Below are 18341 nucleotides of genomic sequence, written 5' to 3' on the forward strand. Positions count from 1 at the left end.
TTGCAGCCGTGTCCTGCCACGTGGGTGCAGTGATGCTGAGCAGCTCTGCAAATGGGTCTGGGAATCGTGCAGCTCAGAGCACCCTGGTCCCTAAGCGTACAAGTCCCTCAGGGGTGCACACCTGGTAGGGATATTGCTGGACACTGAGGGTGCATATTTCTACTGTACCTGATGGGGTCAAAGAGTTTCCTAGTTTACCATTCCACCGGAAGCGTCAAGTGCCTGGTCTGCTCTGTTGCATTTTCTATTGTTTGGTCTTTTTCTTAATGATTTGTGGGCATTCTTTATTCTAGATTCTAGTCTTTTTTAAAAATATATTTTTTAAAATATTTATTTATTTAGGCTGTGCCGGTCTTAGTTGCGGCATTCGGGCTTCTTAGTCGCGGCATTCGGACTTCTTAGTTGCGGCGTGCAAACTCTTAGTTGCGGCACGCATGCGGCGTGTGGGATCTTGTTCCCCTACCAGGGATCGAACCTGGGCCCCTTGCATTGGGAGCGAGGAGTCTTACCCACTGGACCACCAGGGAAGTCCCTAGATTCTAGTCTTTTATCAGTAATACGTGTTATAATGATAATGATTTCCTCCCAGTCTGTGAGTTGATTTTCTAAACTCTACTTATCGTGTCTTTTGATGAATAAAATTGTTTGTATAGTTGACGTTGTCGATTCTCTTCTTTATGGTCAATGCTTTTGATTCTGTTTTGGTTTTGTCTCGTATAAGAGATCCGTCCCTGCCTCTGAGGTTGTAGAGATAGTCCCTGCGTTCTCTTATGAAAGCTTGATAGTTTTGCCTTTCCCATTAGGGTCTTTAAAGCCTGACTTTTTTTTTTTTTTTTTTGCGGTACACGGGCCTCTCACTGCTGTGGCCTCTCCCATTGCGGAGCACAGGCTCCGGACGCGCAGGCTCAGCGGCCATGGCTCACGGGCCCAGCCGCTCCGCGGCACGTGGGATCCTCCCGGACTGGGGCACGAACCCGCGTCCCCTGCATCGGCAGGTGGACTCCCAACCACTGCGCCACCAGGGAAGCCCTAAAGCCTGACTTTTAAAATGGAAATAAAATTCACATAAAATTCACAATTTTAAAGTGTATAATCCAGTAGCATTTAGTACCTGGCCATGTCATGTTGGTCTTTTATTGTATCAATACAGTATAGTACAGTGATTGACTGTTGTATGTGAGATCACTCTGGCATTCCTGGGATAAATCCCACTTGAACATGGTTTGCTACTATCTTGGAGACTTTTACATCTCTATACATACGGGATATTGGTCAGTAGTTTTCTTGTGATGTCTCTCTTCTTTCTTTTATTGGACTTCATGAGGCTGCCAATTGGTTTCTTCAGTCAGTTCTGAAAAATGCTCACGTATTTTATTTTCAGATATTGCCTTTGCCCTCTTTCCTCCCAGAGCCGTCTTTTTTTTTTTTCCTGGCCGCGCTGCATGGCTTGTGGGATCTTAAGTCCCCAACCAGGGCTTGAACCCGGGCCCTCAGCAGTAAAAGCCCTGAGTCCTGACCACTGGCCTGCCAGGGAGTCCCCCAGAGCTGTCTTTCAACGTGTGTGAGGCCTCTCGCTCTCTCTTCCCTGTCTCCTAATGTCTTTCATGTCTCCTTTGTTCTTCCTTTTTTGGTCACTTTATACCACATCCTAGACATTTTAGACTTGCCTTTTAGTTCACTGATTCTCTTTTCCGTCGTGTCTGATATGCTGCGTAGTTTCCGTTACTGTATTGTTTCGTTTCTAGAAGTTCTAATTGGTTATTTTTCAAAGCTGATGTTATTGTTTATGATTTCCTGTTCTCTACATATATTTCAAGGCATGTTTTATCTCTTTAAACAGTGTAAGCATGATCTTATAATTTGTGTATGGTAATCTTAACATCTGATGTCCTCTTCTTTAAAAGGAAAATTTTCATTGAAGAATAGTGTACAGACAGAAGCGTGCCCACATTGTGAGGGTACAGCTCAACGAGTTTTCAGAAGATGAGTGCACCTGTGTGGCAAGAACTAGAACATTATCAGGACACCTGCAGCCTCCCTCACACCCCCTTCTGGTCCTTGGCCATTGAGCCAACCTCTCTGACTTCTAAAACCATAGTTCAGTTTTGGCTCTAAGTAAATTTCCTATAAATGGAATCGTATTATGGGTACCTTTTTGTGTCTGGCTTTTTGTTTTTTGGGGTTTTTTTGGCTTATTCTTGCTTTTAGAAGAGTCCATTCATTACTATTGCTGTGCAGGATTCCATTATGTGAATGGGCCACAGTTGATCTGGTCATCCTGTTGTTGGTAGACACGTGGTGTTTCCAGTTTGGGCCCATTAGGAGTGATGCCACCGTGGCCGTGTTCCTGTGCACGTCCCGTGGTCCCACGTGTGTTCCTATCGTGTGTACACTGAGGAGTGGACTTGACGGTTCAGTGGTAGGAGACACCAGCACACGGTGCCTTCCAGGCCGCTCGTGCCAGTTGACACCCCCCTCCCCCAGCAGTGTGCAAGGGCTCTAACCGTCCCACTTCCTCTCTCACACTTGGCCTGTCCGTCTTTTTCACTTAAGCTTCCTTGACTTCCGTCAGTGGTGCTTTGTAGTTTTCAGTGACACGGTCTTGCGCATCTTTTGGAAGATTTATTCCTTAGTTTCATGTTTCTTGACATTATTATAAATGGTATCTTTCTTTTTAAACATACCCTTTTCTCTTTGTTTCTAGTATTTTAAAATAGTATTGAATTTGCATACTCACCCTATCTAGTCCCCTTGCTAAACTCATTTGTTAATTCTAATAATTTGTCCGTAGATTCTTTTGCATTTTCTGTATACACAATCACATCGTCTTGAAAATCATCATAAATTCCTTTCTTTCTTTTCAATCCTACCTTTCCATTCGTTTTTCTTACCTTATCGTACTGGCTGGGACCTCCAGGACCTCCAGTACGCTGTTGACCAGAAGTGGTCAGCAGGCATCCGTGTTGTGTCCCTAACTGGGGAGGGCGGGTACGATATACATTTTGTTTTAGAATTTTATTTGCCAATGGTAGGATCGATCCTGAAAAGCTAGGTAACATATTCCCATGTCACTGCAGTCCCTTTGAAGGGTTTATTGTGAGAATGCAATGGAATTGAATGCAAAACACTCAGAATAAAGCTGGTCATGTAGCAGATAGATGCTGCGTCCCCAGATGGTCCTTAGGTAGTTTGTCGTCATTGTTATACATTTCAAATGCAAAAAACTTCAAGTTAACGTCAAGGATTGCTTGATTAACTTAGGGCTGCGTTCTACATCTTTTGCTAACCCAGAAAAGGGCATTCTAGTTTAAAAGGGCTTGTTTAAGGCAGGTCTGACCTCCGAGTTTTGCAGCGGCTACTGCAGAGTTTGTGTCAGCAGCGCCTCTCCAGCTGTTATTAGGGATCACTGAAATAGTCTCAACTCCCCCAATTTCAGCAAAATTCCCGAATGCAGGAACATTTGCCTCATCCGTCCCCGATGAAAACCACATCCCTGAGTTCTCCTGCAGCCCTGGTAGTGGCTGTGAGCAACAGGGACTTCTCCGAGTTGGAGACACTGTTTCAAACCCTCTGATCCTGGGAGAGAAGAGCAAACAGGGCCCGGGGGTAAAACCTACAGCTTGAATTTATTGTCCTGAACTTACTGACGTTCAGGAAGAGAGCTGTGTTGTTCTTTCCAGTGCTGTGCTGGAGCCCATGACGGGAGCTCTGATGACAGCTGCCAGCTGCTTTCAGAATTAATGTCCAACAGCCCCCCGCCCGCCCGCCCCCCCCCCCCCCCCCAGGTATCCAGGGTCCTTTCTTCTCTCCCCGCAGAGGGGGTGCCGGCACCGACACGTAAAACACCGTGTGGCCTGGGGTGTCATCCCTCCACCTCTTCCCCCCTGCCCGACGGCTGCCTGGCCCAGGAGCGTCTGATGGAGGGGATGAGGGACCGCAGATCCCTGCCCTGCAGAGTCAGCCGCTCGCAGCCTTGATTCCGGTGGCGGGAGCTGGAGCAGCTGCCGGGAGAGGGAAGCTCCGAGCTCCTTTCTTTAACTGCGTCCGTTGTGCAGGCTGCCGCCGTCGTCTGTGTCACGGTTACACCTCCTGCAGGTTAGGGCCCCTTCCCCAGTTCCCGTGGGAGAGACGCACAGTCCAGGAGCGGGCAGGATCGGCCCTGAACATCCAAGTCGGGGCCTGTGGCCTAACTGTGAGCCTGTTCAGGGGCAGCAAGGGTTGTTTCAGAGTCTCTCCTGGCTGTGTTATCCCCCTAAGACGTGGGAAGGTGGTCATTGTGCTTCTGGGTCTGGGGCCCAGTGTTGGGCGGTAAGGTGGTCCCATGTGTGTCCTGGGTGCGGGGGACACAGAGGCCTCTCCAGGTTCTGGTTACCCAGACCCCTCCTTTTATTCCTCTGCTGGGTGTGTTTCTGCCTGTTCACCAGGGAACAGATACAGGCCCAGCTCTGAGATGTGGCGGGTTCAGGCCCAGACCACTGCAGTGAAGGCGGCACGTCGGTAAGGAGAGTCACAGGAACTTTTTGGCTTCCCAGTGCCTAGAAAAGTGATGTTTACGCTCTCCTGAGGTCTGTTAAGGGTGCGATAGCATTATGTCTAGAAAAACAACGTACAAACCTTACTTTTAAAATACTTTGTTACTGTGCTCGCCTCAGCAGCACATATACTAGAATTGGAACGATACAGAGAAGATTAGCGTGGCCCCTGTGCAAGGATGACATGCAAATTCGTGAAGCGTTCCATATTTTTCCAATAAAGACGTTTAAAAAATAAATAAATAAAAAAATAAAATACTTTATTACTAAAAAAATGTCAAAACAATTACAAGAGTAACATCAAAGATCATTGATCACAGATCACCATAACAAATATAATATTAACGACAAAGTCTGAAATATTGCGAGAATTACCACAGTGTGGCGCAGAGACACAAAGTGAGCAAACGCTGTTGGAAGAAATGTGCCAATAGACTTGCTCAGCCGGGGTTGCCGCAGACCCTCAGTTTGTAGCACACCGTGTCCGTGAAGCGCAGTAAGATGAGGTGTGCCTTATATGAGAGGGAAGAGCAGAGCCTCATATCTGCCACCTTCCTGGGAACTGACAAACGTTTTAATCTAGAGAAAAGAGTTAGAAATCCAAAACGCAAATGAAAACGGTAGGTGCTCGAGTATGTTTTCCGAGCGCTCCATGGGTTTCCCTTTCTCCCCCGTGGGCTTTCTGTAGACAGGGACTGGGGGAGGGGAGTGCCCTGGCAGTGGTTCCTATCCTAGCTGAGTTCCAGAACCTTCTGGGGAGCTTTTACAAGAATGCAGATTCCTGGGTGTCCCTCAGACCTGCAAAACCAGATAAACCTCTGACCTCGCTAACTCGGTCACCCCTAGCGTAGCGAGAAATGTCCAGGGCTGGGCCGTCCAGCCCAGCTCACGGGGAGGCGTGATCCAGAAATGGAGCGCGTCTTCTTCACCCAGTGGCAAGGTTGGGCGTTTTCCTCTAAGATGAGTGACTTGGCATGTGAGATCACCGCCGTGCAAGGCCTGGCCGCTCTCGTCACGTTATCCCGCCAGCGCCGCTCCCCTGTGGGCCAGGGCTTCTCCATGGTGTGTCTGTTGCCGAATCCCCATCACGGTGGCGGTGGAGGGGCCACGGGGACGACCTTGCTCGGGACGCGGGCTCCACCGTGACGCCCCAGATCCAGTGCGCAGAGCCTGGACCACGAGGCTGCGGGTCTGCCTGGACCAGGCTGAGAACCCCAGGCCGCGCCCCGCAGGCCGCTGGCTTGTGGGTGAGGCTGCCCACACGTCCCTCCTGTCGCCGCCCAGCCTCCATCCCAGGCTTAGGGAGGAGGTTCTGCTCTGAGCCGGGCAGACACGCCCTGGGTTTGCCCGTCGTTGGGATGTGTGGATTGTGGTGGCGAAGCTGAAGTGGGATCAGACGTGGCGCGGCACCCTCATCGGCACCCGAAGCCACGACCCTCCTCAGGACGCCTGGCCGAACGGTCGGTCTCCAGCGGCCTCATCGGGCGCCCCCGCCGCCAGGCCCCCAGCCCACCTCGGGGCAGCCGCAGAGTCCTACACACGTGCGAGGACCTCAGAGTGTTTATGATTTTTACTTTACACCTGAGTACTTGCCTTCCAGAGTTGACATAAACATTTTTAATCACATTTATTTAGAGTTTTAAAAAATGAAACGAGTAAAACATCACACAGAGTTATCCATAAAGTATGTCCTATCACGTGCAGTATGTGATGTCACACATGTTCTAGCAGCTCCAATACGTTATGAAATGTACCTCCCCAGGCTCAGACCCCCACCTGTCAGGCGGCCATTTCTTGAACTTACCGTGTGCCTCTTCTATCTGTTTTTGAAAACAGCTTTACGTGCACATATACGCACACCATGAGCAGCATGCCGCGGGGTTTCGTGTGCTCTTTTCAGCATGTAAACAGAGGTCCCACACCCTACCCATTGCTCCCCATCTGCCTTTCCACCCGCCACTGGGTACAGGCTGGGCCCAGCTTTCCCTGCAGCATCTCTGCCCTGTGCGAGGATAGTCCCCGTGGAGGGTTGCGTGGGGTTCAGGGGCCTTCCTTGCTCAGGTGTCCACACGTGTGAGGGTCCTCGTGGCTGTGCTGCCCGCAGGGTGTGCACGGATCTGTCGGCTGGACCTTGTGGGTTGCTCTACACGTTGGCCGTGCTGGCGTTGGCGGCCCAGCGGCCCCGGCCTTGAGCTGCCGCTACCTCCCTCCCGACAGCCCTGGCCCTTCAACCCTGAGGGCCCATGGATGAGCCCTGGACGCTGTTCCAAACTCCCCAGGCGGCCCTGAGCGCACGCGGGGTGAGAGCCCCTGCTTTAGCCTGGGAGGGGGTCAGCTGCGAGGGGACGCGGGACCCCAGCTGGAGGAGTGGTGTCCAGTCGGCCGAGAGTGTGCGCCCATGCCCGTCTGCTGCAGTCCCAGGGACGCTGGCCCTGGTCGCTCGGGCCTCGTCCAGGGCCTCTGCGGGCCCCCAGGAATCGAAGAGGAAAGGGTGACCTTATGGGCTCTGCTGCTGCCCGGGAGCCCCAGCACTTGTGCAAGGTGGTTCTGAGGTGCATCCTCTCCTGCAGCCCCGTCCTAGGGGGAGGAAAAGCCTGGGCTAGAGCGTCGTTTTGGACTGGTTTTTAAATGTCTTCTTCCAGGCAGGGCCCCCGCTTGTGCCGTGATGCCCCAGCCGTGAGAGCGGGGGGTGGGACTGGTGAGGCTGGGGGCTGCCTCCCCGCCTGCCCCCACCTCTGTTCCTCCATCCCTGCCTCCTGCCCTCAGCCTCCTCCTTCCCCTGACCCGCCCCTCTTCCCCCCACCCCTCCCCCCGCCCGCTGCCCTGCCTGACGGTCGCTGGCCCGGCTCTGCAGCAGGCGGGGAGCAGCGGGCGCCCGGCAAACGGCTCGCACTGCGGCTGAGCGGCCTCCCTCCTGCAGCCCCGGCTCCCTGTGGGCTGCCGGGGACCGGGCCCCCTTCTCCTTCTGGAAGGCAGGTCGGTGTTCCCGGGCGCCCTCGGCCCCCGCTTGCCCACCTCACTTGCCCTGGCTTTGTCTGGTTTTGTCTGGAACGGTTATAGGAAGGGATGCTGCAGACAGAGGCTGTGTGGAGGGCCCTCGGCAGGGGGCTCAGAGAGGAAGGCCTGGGTCAGCCGGGGAAGGCGACGGTGACAGGAGACTGGCCCTCGAGGTCCGTGTGGCTTCTCAGATTTCACGCGGCATTAGTTTAAAAGAGCGCTTCCTACGTGTAGAAGGGTAAGGCTTTTGTGGGGTGTGCACGGGTGTGCGCGTGTGCATGCGTGTGCCTGGCCGTGTTGGAGGTGCCCCGGGACGGAGCAGCCGTGTTCTGGATGGAGACCAGCCGGCCCTGTGGGCTGGAGTGACGTGGCGAGTTGACTGCTTCCTCCTTGTAAACGGGGGGGGGGGGGGGGGGGATGATGAACAGTCGTCACCTAATGAGCTCACGCACGCACACACGGGCTGCCAGGACGGGACAGGGGATGGGCAGGTTTTGGGGTCGGCGTGGTACCCACGAAGCCCCCAGCACGCTGACTCTGCGGGGGTCGAGGCTGTGGTGGGCTTGGCATCCCGCGGGGAGGCCGTGGTGCTGGCTGGTCTCGGGGCTGGGATGCGCCACGGGCTCCTGTGGGGCGTCTGGGGCCTCGGACGGCCGGGCTGCCTGGCTCTCGGGGCGAGCCCCGGAGGAGCCACGGCCTTCCGAGGATGCGGTCTGTGGGCAGAGTCCCGCGGCCGCCTGCAGGCCTGCTTGACGGAGCCGCGACCCGTGTTAGGAGCGGCCTCGAGCCATCTGTTCACCCCGCGCTGCTTCTGCCGCAGGGATAAACGCCCAGGCCCGGAGACTGCAGCGGAGCCGCGCCAAGGGAACCACAGCCCCGGCCGCGGGGGGCACCTGGAGCCCCCCTCCACCCCGCCTGCGCCGCACGGTCAGCGAGACCAGCCTGGGCTCGGCCATTGCCCCGCCGTCCACTGCCCGGGGCCCCGAGGAGCCCAGCCAGGACGCCATGCGCTGCTCCCTCTACGAGTCGCCCCACCTGCTGCTCCTGCAGGGCTACAGCCAGCAGCACGTGAGCGCCCCTCTCCTGGGCCCGAGGCGGTGGGAGGGGCGGCGGCGAGCAGGGTGTGGGAGGCTCTCGGCTTGGCACCCCCGCCCCTCTGCTCCTTACTGACCACGTCAGCGGGGGGCTCGGGGGCCGGAGAAATGGGCCGCGGGGGAGCACCCCATTGGGTCCGCCCTAGACGCTGGAGGAGGGTGGCGGCTTCCCCGTCCTCTGCTTCCAGAACATTCTTTCGTCCAGGCTGCAGTGGGCGGCAGCAGGGCCTTGGGAGGGGGTCCCCCCAGCTCCTCACTCACTGATCCCAGCGTGGGTCTTACCTGGTACTGGGCCCCCTTCCTGCCCGGCCTGGCGGGCCCCTGGGGAATGGCCCCCGTGGGCTGGGGCGCAGGCCTCCCGCGGCCTCGAGCGTGTGTGGGGCGGCTTCCCCTGAGGAGTCCCGCAGGCCCCCGCCCCGCGCCCGCATTTCATACCACTTTTGTCGGAGGCCTCTTGGCCTGAAGGGGCTCGCCCTTGGCGACCCCGCCGACCCTGCCCGTGCTGCCGCCCCGGGGAGGTCTGCTGTTCTCCCGGCCTCTCGCTCACCCGCGTGTCCCCCGCTCCCTTTCCTGCTCCACCTTCCCCGCGCGCGCTGTGTGACCTTGTCAGGGCTCTGCAGCTCAGGTCCTGGGAGGCATCTTCCCTCCCGGAGCCGGCGCACAAAGGAGGGCCGCCTCCCCAGCTTGTCACCTGGCGGAGCGGGCGGGCCTGGCGTGTCTGTAGACCAGTGTCCACGTTCAGGTCTGCCCTTGGCTGGCCTCTCACGTCTCGAAGCTGGGGCCTCCCCCCCACCGCACCCCGGGCGTCTGGTGTACCACCGAGGCTGCTCTGGGAGATGGGGTGGGCAGGCAGCGGGGCAGGAAGGGCTCCGGGGGGTGGGGGGGGTGCTGCCCAGGGCGGCTTAGGTACCAGGGGTGGAACTGCCCGAGTGGCGTCCTGCCCCTGAGGTCTGGTGTCTGCGTTTCAGGACAGCCTGGTCTACGTGCTCAACCGGGAGCGGCACACGGTGGGCCAGAGGACCCCCTCCAGCAAGCCCAGCATCAGCCTCTCGGCCCCCGACATCCTGCCCCTGCACTGCACCATCCGCAGGCGCCGACCGTTGGGCCGAGCTCAGGCGGGGGCACAGCTGGTCCTGGAGCCCATCCCCGGGGCGTCCGTCTCGGTCAACTTCTCGGAGGTGGGGGGCCGCGCCGTGGCGCTGCGCCACGGGGACCTGCTCTCCCTGGGCCTGTACTACCTGCTGCTGCTGAAGGACCCAGCGCAGGCCCAGCCCCTGCCCGCCCAGGCCCTGGCCCGCCTCCGGGCCGTGCCGGAGAGCTGTAGGATGTGCGGCGCCCCGCTCCGGGCCCGGGGCGCCTCGGTCTCCGCGAGGCCCGGACCCCCCCGGGCGCGGCCGCTGCACCTGGAGTTCGAGCCCGACATGGAGGACACGCTGCTGCAGCGGATCATGACACTGGTCGAGCCGGGCGGCAACGACCACAAGCTGACCCCCGCCTTCCTCCTCTGCCTCTGCATTCAGCACTCGGCCACCCGCCTCGAGCCGGGCTCCTTCGGGCAGCTCCTGCTCAAGATGGCCAAGATGATCCGAGAGACGGTCTGGGTCAGTGGCGGGGCGGGGGGCGGTTCGCTGCCGGCGGCCTCGGCCGGGAGAGGAGCGGGTGGGAGCCGCGGCCGCCTGGGTGGAGGGCGCGAGCTCCCCCTTGCCCGAGACCAGCCCTCGTCGCTGTCGGGCGAGCAGGATAGGCAGGTCCGCCGGGGGAGCTGGGATAGCCGCCGAGGGTTCGGCTTCGTGAGCTCCGGTCCTGTGTCCCTCCTCATGGCCCAGCCCTGCCGGTGCCCAGGCGGCCTGGGAGCCCCGCGCTTTCTGCCGGGAGCAGGTCGAGCCCCTGCCGACCCCCCACTGCAGAGCCCTTGTCAGGTAGGGGGGAGGGGGGGCACAGGACCGGTCGATGCTGTCCATTGAAACTTCACCCAGGATGGTCTCTGGACCGCGGCACCACGCACGTCCGGGTAGAATTCCTTGCTGGGGGGCTGACCCCTGCACCGCAGGCCTCCCCCCTCCCCCCCGCAGCTGGCAGCACCCCTCCCCTCCCCCCTCACGGAAGCGGCTTCAGGCACTGCCAGACGTCCCCTGGGACCAGAGCACCCGGCGGGCATCTCCTGCCCCTCCAGGGGCTGGACTCCCTGGGGACCCGAAGGATGGCTGGTAGTTACACGCAGTCCTTCAGAGAGACCCCCTTAGTCTCAGCCGTGCTCACCCTGAGGCAGACGTGGGAAAAGGAAACCAGTTGGCCGTGTAGACACTGGATAGATTCCTCAGATTAAAATCTGCATTTAAAACGTTTGAAACTTTTTAAAAGCAAAAGCCATGCTGGCCTGCCACATCCAAAGGTTTGTGCAAGCGATCTGTGCCTCGTGCGTATCTGAGCCGCGTCCCCCAGAGTCCCGAGTGGCATTTGGGGTGTGTGGTCGCTTCCCCTCTGTGCATCTGAAGTCCGTGCAGAGTGTGGACTGAGTGGCCTGACGCTTAGAAGCTCTGAATTTCACACGAATCACCGTCCTTTTCCGAGTCTGCTCTGTGCCAGACACTTACTAGTAATCAGATGCTGTTGGACTTAATTCCTACAACCACCCTGACGGCGTAGGTGCGGTGTCCCACGTCACAGCTGAGAACGCCGGGGAAAGGGAGGGTGCCGGTGACTCCGGGCAGAGAACTGGATGCCCCCGAGCATCGTCCCTGACTCCCCCGCCAGGCACATGGGATCAGCCCTGCGAACCCCCTCCCCTGCCCCCGTGCAGGCTTGGAAACGGGCTCGTGGGGGTGGGACCCCCTCACCCCAGGGCCCGGGTGTCCCCCGTACGGCTTCCCCTCTGGGGTGAGAAGTCTGTCTAGAGCCTTGAGCTTCATGTGTCTGTTTCTTGGGCATCGGCAGCTCCTCTGCATCCCCAGTGCTCACGTGTCTCGTCAACTCAGGCCGATGTGAGCCTCTGAGAGAACGTGTGAGGGAGGCGTGGTTAGGACCACGCTAAGCCGGATAACGGCACTGAAGCAAGAATGAGTCCTTGATTAAAGGGGACAGAAAATGTTGGCTAGACCTGAGTCCCTGTGGGGCCGTTTAAACATACTTGTGTGTACTCAGGCCCACGTGCACCTGCTCCGCGTGACTGGGGCTGACTTTTAAAAGTGCATCTGTGAAGCTTGACCGTAAGAGTGTTGCTAGAACGTTCGTTCTGACATTTGTCATACGTTTGACCCATCTTTACTGCTCCCTAAGTGGCCGGCTGTTACGTAAGAGAGATGGCTGTGAAACGGTGCCCTTGTAGGAAACGCGTGGTTCGTACGCAGTAACGGAATGCCAGGAGGTCAGATCAAATGGAAAACAGTCTTCCCAGTGTAGCTTGGAGCGACGCCCGGAGCAGTGATGCCATGTTTCATGTAGATGGCAGCCTGTGTCAGTGGTGTCCTGCTTGTCTCATCTTTGCTTTTTTTCCCTTTATAATTGTAGGAGAAAACCAAAGAACTCGCCGAGAAGCAGGCACACCTGTAAGTACGACCCCGTCTTTGTACCCGCCCAGCAGGCCACTGGTTCCCCAGGAGCCAAGTCCCAGCAGCCCTCACCCTGCAACCTCTGGGGTCAGCTCTGTGTCTTTCTGTCTCAGGGTGGCTGTTTCCATGTCTGTAGTCACCACCCTGGGCAGCTCTGTGTCGGGGAGGTCTCTCCAGAGCATCTGTGAGACGAGTGGGCACGACCCTCTGGGAAGCCTTCTCCTCGCCCTCCCGTAATTGCTGTGTTAATGCGAACCTGCTGCTTTGGGGAAGTGGACGCCTCCCGGTGTAGAGGTGGGGCAGGGGGTCTCCGCTGTCCAACGTCGGTTTTCATAGAAAGTACGGGTTCTACTTTTACGCGCTGCTGGGGGGACTTGAGGAAACCATTTGGCATTAACGGTAAAGACGTGCATATCCTGGGACACCCCTGCCTGCCCTTGAGCGGACACCACCGAGAACTGCCTTCGCAGAAGGTGGCGGCGGCACCTGTGTTTGTGCTGCGGACCCCTAGCCACGGTGAAGGCTTGAAGGCCACAGCTGTCCGTCCCCTTGAAGGAACACGCACATGTGATGACAGCCCGAGCAGAGGTTGCCTGTGGTCACTGCCCGTCGTGGACGAAGGGCTCGCGGGGCCTTAAGTCATGCTGCGGTCCACGGGGTTTGCCTCATTTCTGTTTATGTGAGGATGACACGTGAAGAAGATACTCCGTTTATAAAGCACATGGTTGCTGTCCGTGCTTGTGGGGTACCGTCCGCCTGTGGTCCTGTAAGCCAGCGGTCCCCAATCTTTTTGGCACCAGGGACTGGTTTCGTGGCAGACAGTTTCTCCACGGACGGGGCGGGGAGTGGGAGATGGTTCAGGTGGTGATGAGAGCGACGGGGAGCGGCAGACGAAGCTTCGCTCACTCGCCCGCCGCTCACCTCCTGCTGTGCGGCCCGGGGCTGCGGGGAGGGGGGACTGGGGACCTCTGCTGTAAGGGAGTCGGGAGGAAGCATCATTATCCCCTCCTTCCGAAGCCGGGAACTAGAGGCTCAGAGACGGGAAGCCGGGGTCTGAGCAGCGAAGCTCCCGCCGGGCTGAGTGGAGCAGAATCCCTGTCGCTCACGAATGTGCTCTGTTGGCTGCCACCCTGCTCGAGGGTAGTGGGTAGCGGGTAGCGGGGTGCTGTTACAGGCCAGGCCCCGGGCGGGGGGCCCCACGGAAGACAGCCTACAGCTGGCCCGGCATGGAGGGACCAGCTGAGGCCCAGGCAGCTTGGAGAAGCCCTGCATCCTTCAGGTTCTGAACGGGAGGGGAAGTCCATGAGGGAGCCAGCCTCACCCCGTGACAGGTGTGGCGGCCTCACCCGCGGCTCGGTCCGGTCCCCAGGGTGAGGCGGGCCTGGAGGGAGGAGTCCTCAGGAGAACCCTGCCCTCGCCTTCGAGCGCATCCTCCCACTGGTGCCTGTCTGCTGGGGCCTTGGCCCTTAGACAGGAGGAAACAGCCCCTCCTTCAGCAGCTCCTTGTGTCATTAGGGCCTAAAAACAGCCCTGGCTCCATCCCAGCGAATGCTTTTTTTAAAAAAATTATGAATCACTTTCAAAATACAGGAGAGTACAGAGCGTATCAGTTACCCCTGAACCCACACCTGAATTTCACATGGTTCACGTTTTGCCCCATTAGCTTCAGGTCTTTCTTGTGTGCTTCTTTTAAAATTGTAAGTGGCCGTTAACTCTTCCTGAATGCTTTTTCCGCGTCTGTGATCGTCACACATTTTCCCCTTGAATCTGAGTGTGGGTCCTACATCAGGAGGTTTTCTGAACCGTGATTGGATTCCCGGGATCGAACCTCTCATAACTATTGATTTTGTCATTAGCAAGGTGAGATGCGGTTTGTTGATACTTCAGGATTTTCCCATCTGAATTCATAAGTAGAATTGGCCTGTGAATTCATTTATTGTTTTGTATTGTCCTTGTCTGATTTTAATGGCAAGGTTCTCAGAAATGAATTGGGCAGCCTTCTCTGCTTTCAGTTCTCTGAGTCGATTTGTCGGAGGGTGAGGACTCTGGGCCGCGGAGGTTTCCTGGAAGCGGCCCAGAAAAGCGTCTGGGCGGCGCCTGTGTTTGCTGATTCCATTTCTTTAATGTTTATGGTTTGTTTAGTTTTCTGTTTCTTCTTGTGTTGATTTTGGTAAGTTTTGCTTTCCTAGGAAATTATCTATTGCCTGTGTTTTCAAAGTTATTGGAATAAAATTGTTCATTATATTCTTGTAGGACTTCTTTCATCTCTAATATATTTGTAGTGATATCGCCTTATTTAATTCCTGTTGTGTTCCTATTTTTTCTCTCCCCACCCCCTTTGATTTATCTTCCCAGGCATTTGTCTGTTATCAACTGTTTAAAAGAACCCATTTTGTTTTTTCTGTTTACCTTTTCTTTGATTTCTATTCCATTTACCTCTTTATTATTTCCTTATCCTTGCATAATTTCTGTTTTAATTTCTTCTTTGACTCATGAATTGTTTAGAAAGTTTTTTGAAATTTTTTCATTTTTTTATTTAACAAAAATGTTTTAAATTTTATTTTCAGTAATCAATAATATATTATTAATAATAATTAATATAGAAGAGCAATAATTTCTCTTGTATAGGTGTCCCAGATGATCTTTATTTTTATTTTAAAAAATGTTTTGGCCGCATCATGCGTCATGAGGGATCAGTTCCCCGACCAGGGATCGAATCCGCGCCCCCTGCCGTGGAAGCGCAGTCTTAACCGCTGGACCACCAGGGAAGTCCCCCAGATGATTTCTTTTTAAATTTATATCAGAACGTCATTGATTTGATTTGGTTTATTTTCATTTATTTTACTGTGGTGAGAACATTTAACATGAAAGCTATGCTCTTAAACTTTTAAGCGTGCAGTACAGTATCGTTAACTGTAGGTGCACTGTCGTACAGCAGGTCTCTAGAACTCGCTCATCCTGCGTAATTGAGACTTTATGCTCATTGATGAGCAGTTTCTCTTGTCTGCCCTCCTGCCCCCACCCCTGGTAACCGCCCCTCTGCTCGATGATTCTGTGAGTTTGACTGTTTTGGGTCCCTCATGTAAGTGGAGTCACACAGTACGTGTCCTTCTGTGATTGGCTTATTTCACTGAGCATCATGTCTTCAGGGTTCATCCGTGTTGTTGCATATTGCAGGATTTCCTTCTTTATTTTTTATTTTTTTTTGCGGTACGCGGGCCTCTCTCTGTTGTGGCCTCTCCCATTGCGGAGCACAGGCTCCGGACGCGCAGGCTCAGCGGCCATGGCTCACGGGCCCAGCCGCTCCGCAGCATGTGGGATCCTCCCGGACCGGGGCACGAACCCGTGTGCCCTGCGTTGGCAGGCGGACTGTCAACCACTGCGCCACCAGGGAAGCCCTCCTTCTTTATTTAATGGATAATGTTCCATTGTGTTATAAACCAGATTTTCTTTATTCATTCATTCGTCGGTAGACCTTGCGTTTGATTCCATGTCTCGGATATTATGAGTAGTGCTGCCGTGAACACCAGGGTGCTAATATTTCTTGGAGATCCTGATTTCAATTCTTTTGGATAAACACCAAGAAGTGGAATTGCTGGATCATAAGGTAGTTCTACTTACAGTTTTTTGAGGAACCTCCGTACTGTTTTACACAGTGGCTGCACCAGTTTGCATTCCTGCCAGCAGTGCACAAGGGTTCTGATTTTCCCACATCGTCACCAATACTTGTTGACTCTGGTCTTTTTCATTAAACCATGACAGGTGTGGGGTGGCAGCTGCTTGAGTTTTGACTTGCATTTCCCTGGTGATTATGTATGTTGAGAACCTTTTCATGCTCCTCTGGCTGGCTGTCTACTTTGGAGACATATCTATTCAAGTCTTCAGCGCATTTTTAATAGGGTTATTAGTGGTTTGTTTTGTTTCGTTTTTTTGTTTTTTTGTTTTTTTGCTTTTGAGTTGTAGGAATTCCTTATGTGTATTGGGAAATTCACCCCTTATCTGATATGTGGGTTGCAAATGTTTTCTCCCATTCCGTGGGTTGCCTTCTTATTCTGTTAATGGTTTCCTTTGCTGCACAGAAGCCTTTTCGTTTGACGTAACGCCGCTTGTCTATTTGTGTTTTTATTGCCTGCGCCTTTGGTGTCATGTCCCTGAAATCGTCGTGCCTACTCGGTGCTTGCCCGGACGGGTGGGCCAGGCCGCTGCGCCTTGTTTGTGCCCCACGGTACGGCAGGGCTGGCCGGTGGCGCGTCCTCAGCGCTGACCTCGCTGGGACCCGACACCAAAGCTCCACTTGGCAGTAGCTGGTGGACTGTTTTTCCGTGCAGGCCTGCCTGTCTGTCCCGTTGAGTTCTGGGCGGAATGGAGAAGGGCAATAAATGTTGAAAACAAAATGGAGCTACGCTCTGACGAGCAGATTCATCCTTTTTTGACGACATAAAGCTCTTCGTGCATGCACGTGTGTGTGTAATTCAATCAGCGAGGAGAACGGACGAGAGGAGCAAGATAAGCAGTGGAAACAAGGAGACGCGTCTGAAGCCTGTCCCTCCCCAGGAGCAGGACAGAGGGGGGTCATGGTGTCTGTGGACAAAAGTGAAGTTACGTCAGAGAGAGCAGCAAAGTGCAGGCACAAGGAGAACGTGGGGAAGGGAGCCCGAGGCCCGTGGGGCGCGGAGGAGGCCGAGGCTGCAGCCCACCCGACACTTCCACACCAACCCTGCCGCTGATATGGCCCCTCGGCTTTTCCCGTGGGCCTGATCGCCAGGACCCCCGGCACGACGGTCACTGCAACAGCCGGAGTCCCTGAGCTGCTCCGGGCGCCGGCAAGCCCTCCAGGCAGGATGAAGAGCCTAGGGACAGCGCCGTCCTCGCGCGATGCCCGCAGACGCCTGCCTTGCGTCTGCAAGAGGCATAGCCCAGCGTCACCCCCAGACAGACCCAGTTACCTCTGGGTGGTTTGATTTGCTTGTCAATGGATCTCTGCTCACCTGTCAGAGCACCTGGCAGGTGTGGTCAGGGACCCTCCGGTGTGAGGATGCTCTCAGAATGCACAGCCCACCGACGGGCTTGTTGCCGGGATGAGGAACCGTGCCGGCGAGACACCGACTGGCATTTAGAGGGAGGAATCGCCCGGAGCTCTGCTCGCCGCACCCGCCCCTCGGCCTCCCCAGGAGGCTGGTGAGGACAACGTGGTGCTTCTGTCACATTGCAGGCGACTCGGACACCAGGTCCTGGATGCTGGTGGCTGGGGCCCGGGAGACGCGGGAGCAGGGGCTTGAGATGGGCGGAGCTGACCTCGCAGGCTCCCATTGAGGGAGGCAGGCGGCCCCCACGTGCCCAGTGTCCCCTGGAAAGGGAGTGCCACGGGCCCTCTACCCCAGGCGGCCGTCCCCCAGGGTGGGATGGGGTTGGAGGGCCGGGAAGGGCCTAGCTCCGTGCCGCCGCCTGGGAGCCCCTCCCGCCCCTCTCCTCTGCCCACCGCCCGGCCCCAGACACGGCCAGGCAGCCCCCGTGAGTGGGGTCGTTTGTGGGTTTCCTAACGGTATCTCTGAGTCTTCCAGTAGCACCCGCGATCCCTGCCTCCTGGCGCTGCCTTAGCCGTCGTCTTCCGCCTCCTGCCGGGACGCGGCAGCACTTAGCTGCCCTCTTCCGCCTCCTGCCGGGACGCGGCGGCGCTTAGCTGCGCTCTTCCGCCTCCTGCCGGGACGCGGCGGCGCTTAGCTGCCCTCTTCCGCCTCCTGCCGGGACGCGGCGAAGCTTAGCTGCGCTCTTCCGCCTCCTGCCGGGACGCGGCGGCGCTTAGCTGCCCTCTTCCGCCTCCTGCCGGGACGCGGCGGCGCTTAGCTGCGCTCTTCCGCCTCCTGCCGGGACGCGGCGGCGCTTAGCTGCCCTTCCGCCTCCTGCCGGGACGCGGCGGCGCTTAGCTGCCCTCTTCCGCCTCCTGCCGGGACGCGGCGGCGCTTAGCTGCCCTCTTCCGCTTCCTGCCGGGACGCGGCGGCACTTAGCTGCGCTTGTCCGATCACCGCCCCAAGAGATGCGTCTCTGCTTGCTTCCTCTGTTAGTTACGTTCCTCACTTAAGACACCCGCCCTCGTCTCTCTTGCTCTCGAGTACGAGGGGCAATTCCTGTTGCTCGTCCGAACGGTCACAGCCGCTCTCTTCTTTGATTC

At 56.5% G+C, this 18341-nt stretch overlaps 1 protein-coding gene and 1 non-coding gene across 6 annotated transcripts in view; both read left to right on the forward strand.

Annotated features, from left to right (window-relative positions):
- Positions 1-18341, forward strand: part of RADIL (Rap associating with DIL domain) — a 97906-nt gene that overhangs the window by 53860 nt on the left and 25705 nt on the right. For all 5 annotated transcript variants that reach the window (XM_049699944.1, XM_049699948.1, XM_049699947.1 and 2 more), the window contains 3 exons: positions 8350-8597; positions 9592-10224; positions 12131-12168. In XM_049699944.1, coding sequence (XP_049555901.1) covers positions 8350-8597; positions 9592-10224; positions 12131-12168 — 919 coding nt within the window. The remainder of the gene's footprint in view (positions 1-8349; positions 8598-9591; positions 10225-12130; positions 12169-18341) is intronic.
- On the forward strand, positions 4640-4746 carry LOC117201032 (U6 spliceosomal RNA). The gene has a single exon (XR_004482926.2). It is a non-coding gene; the product is annotated as a U6 spliceosomal RNA (small nuclear RNA).

Source organism: Orcinus orca, chromosome 16 (assembly GCF_937001465.1).
Source record: "Orcinus orca chromosome 16, mOrcOrc1.1, whole genome shotgun sequence".
Classification (NCBI taxonomy): Eukaryota; Metazoa; Chordata; class Mammalia; order Artiodactyla; family Delphinidae; genus Orcinus; species Orcinus orca.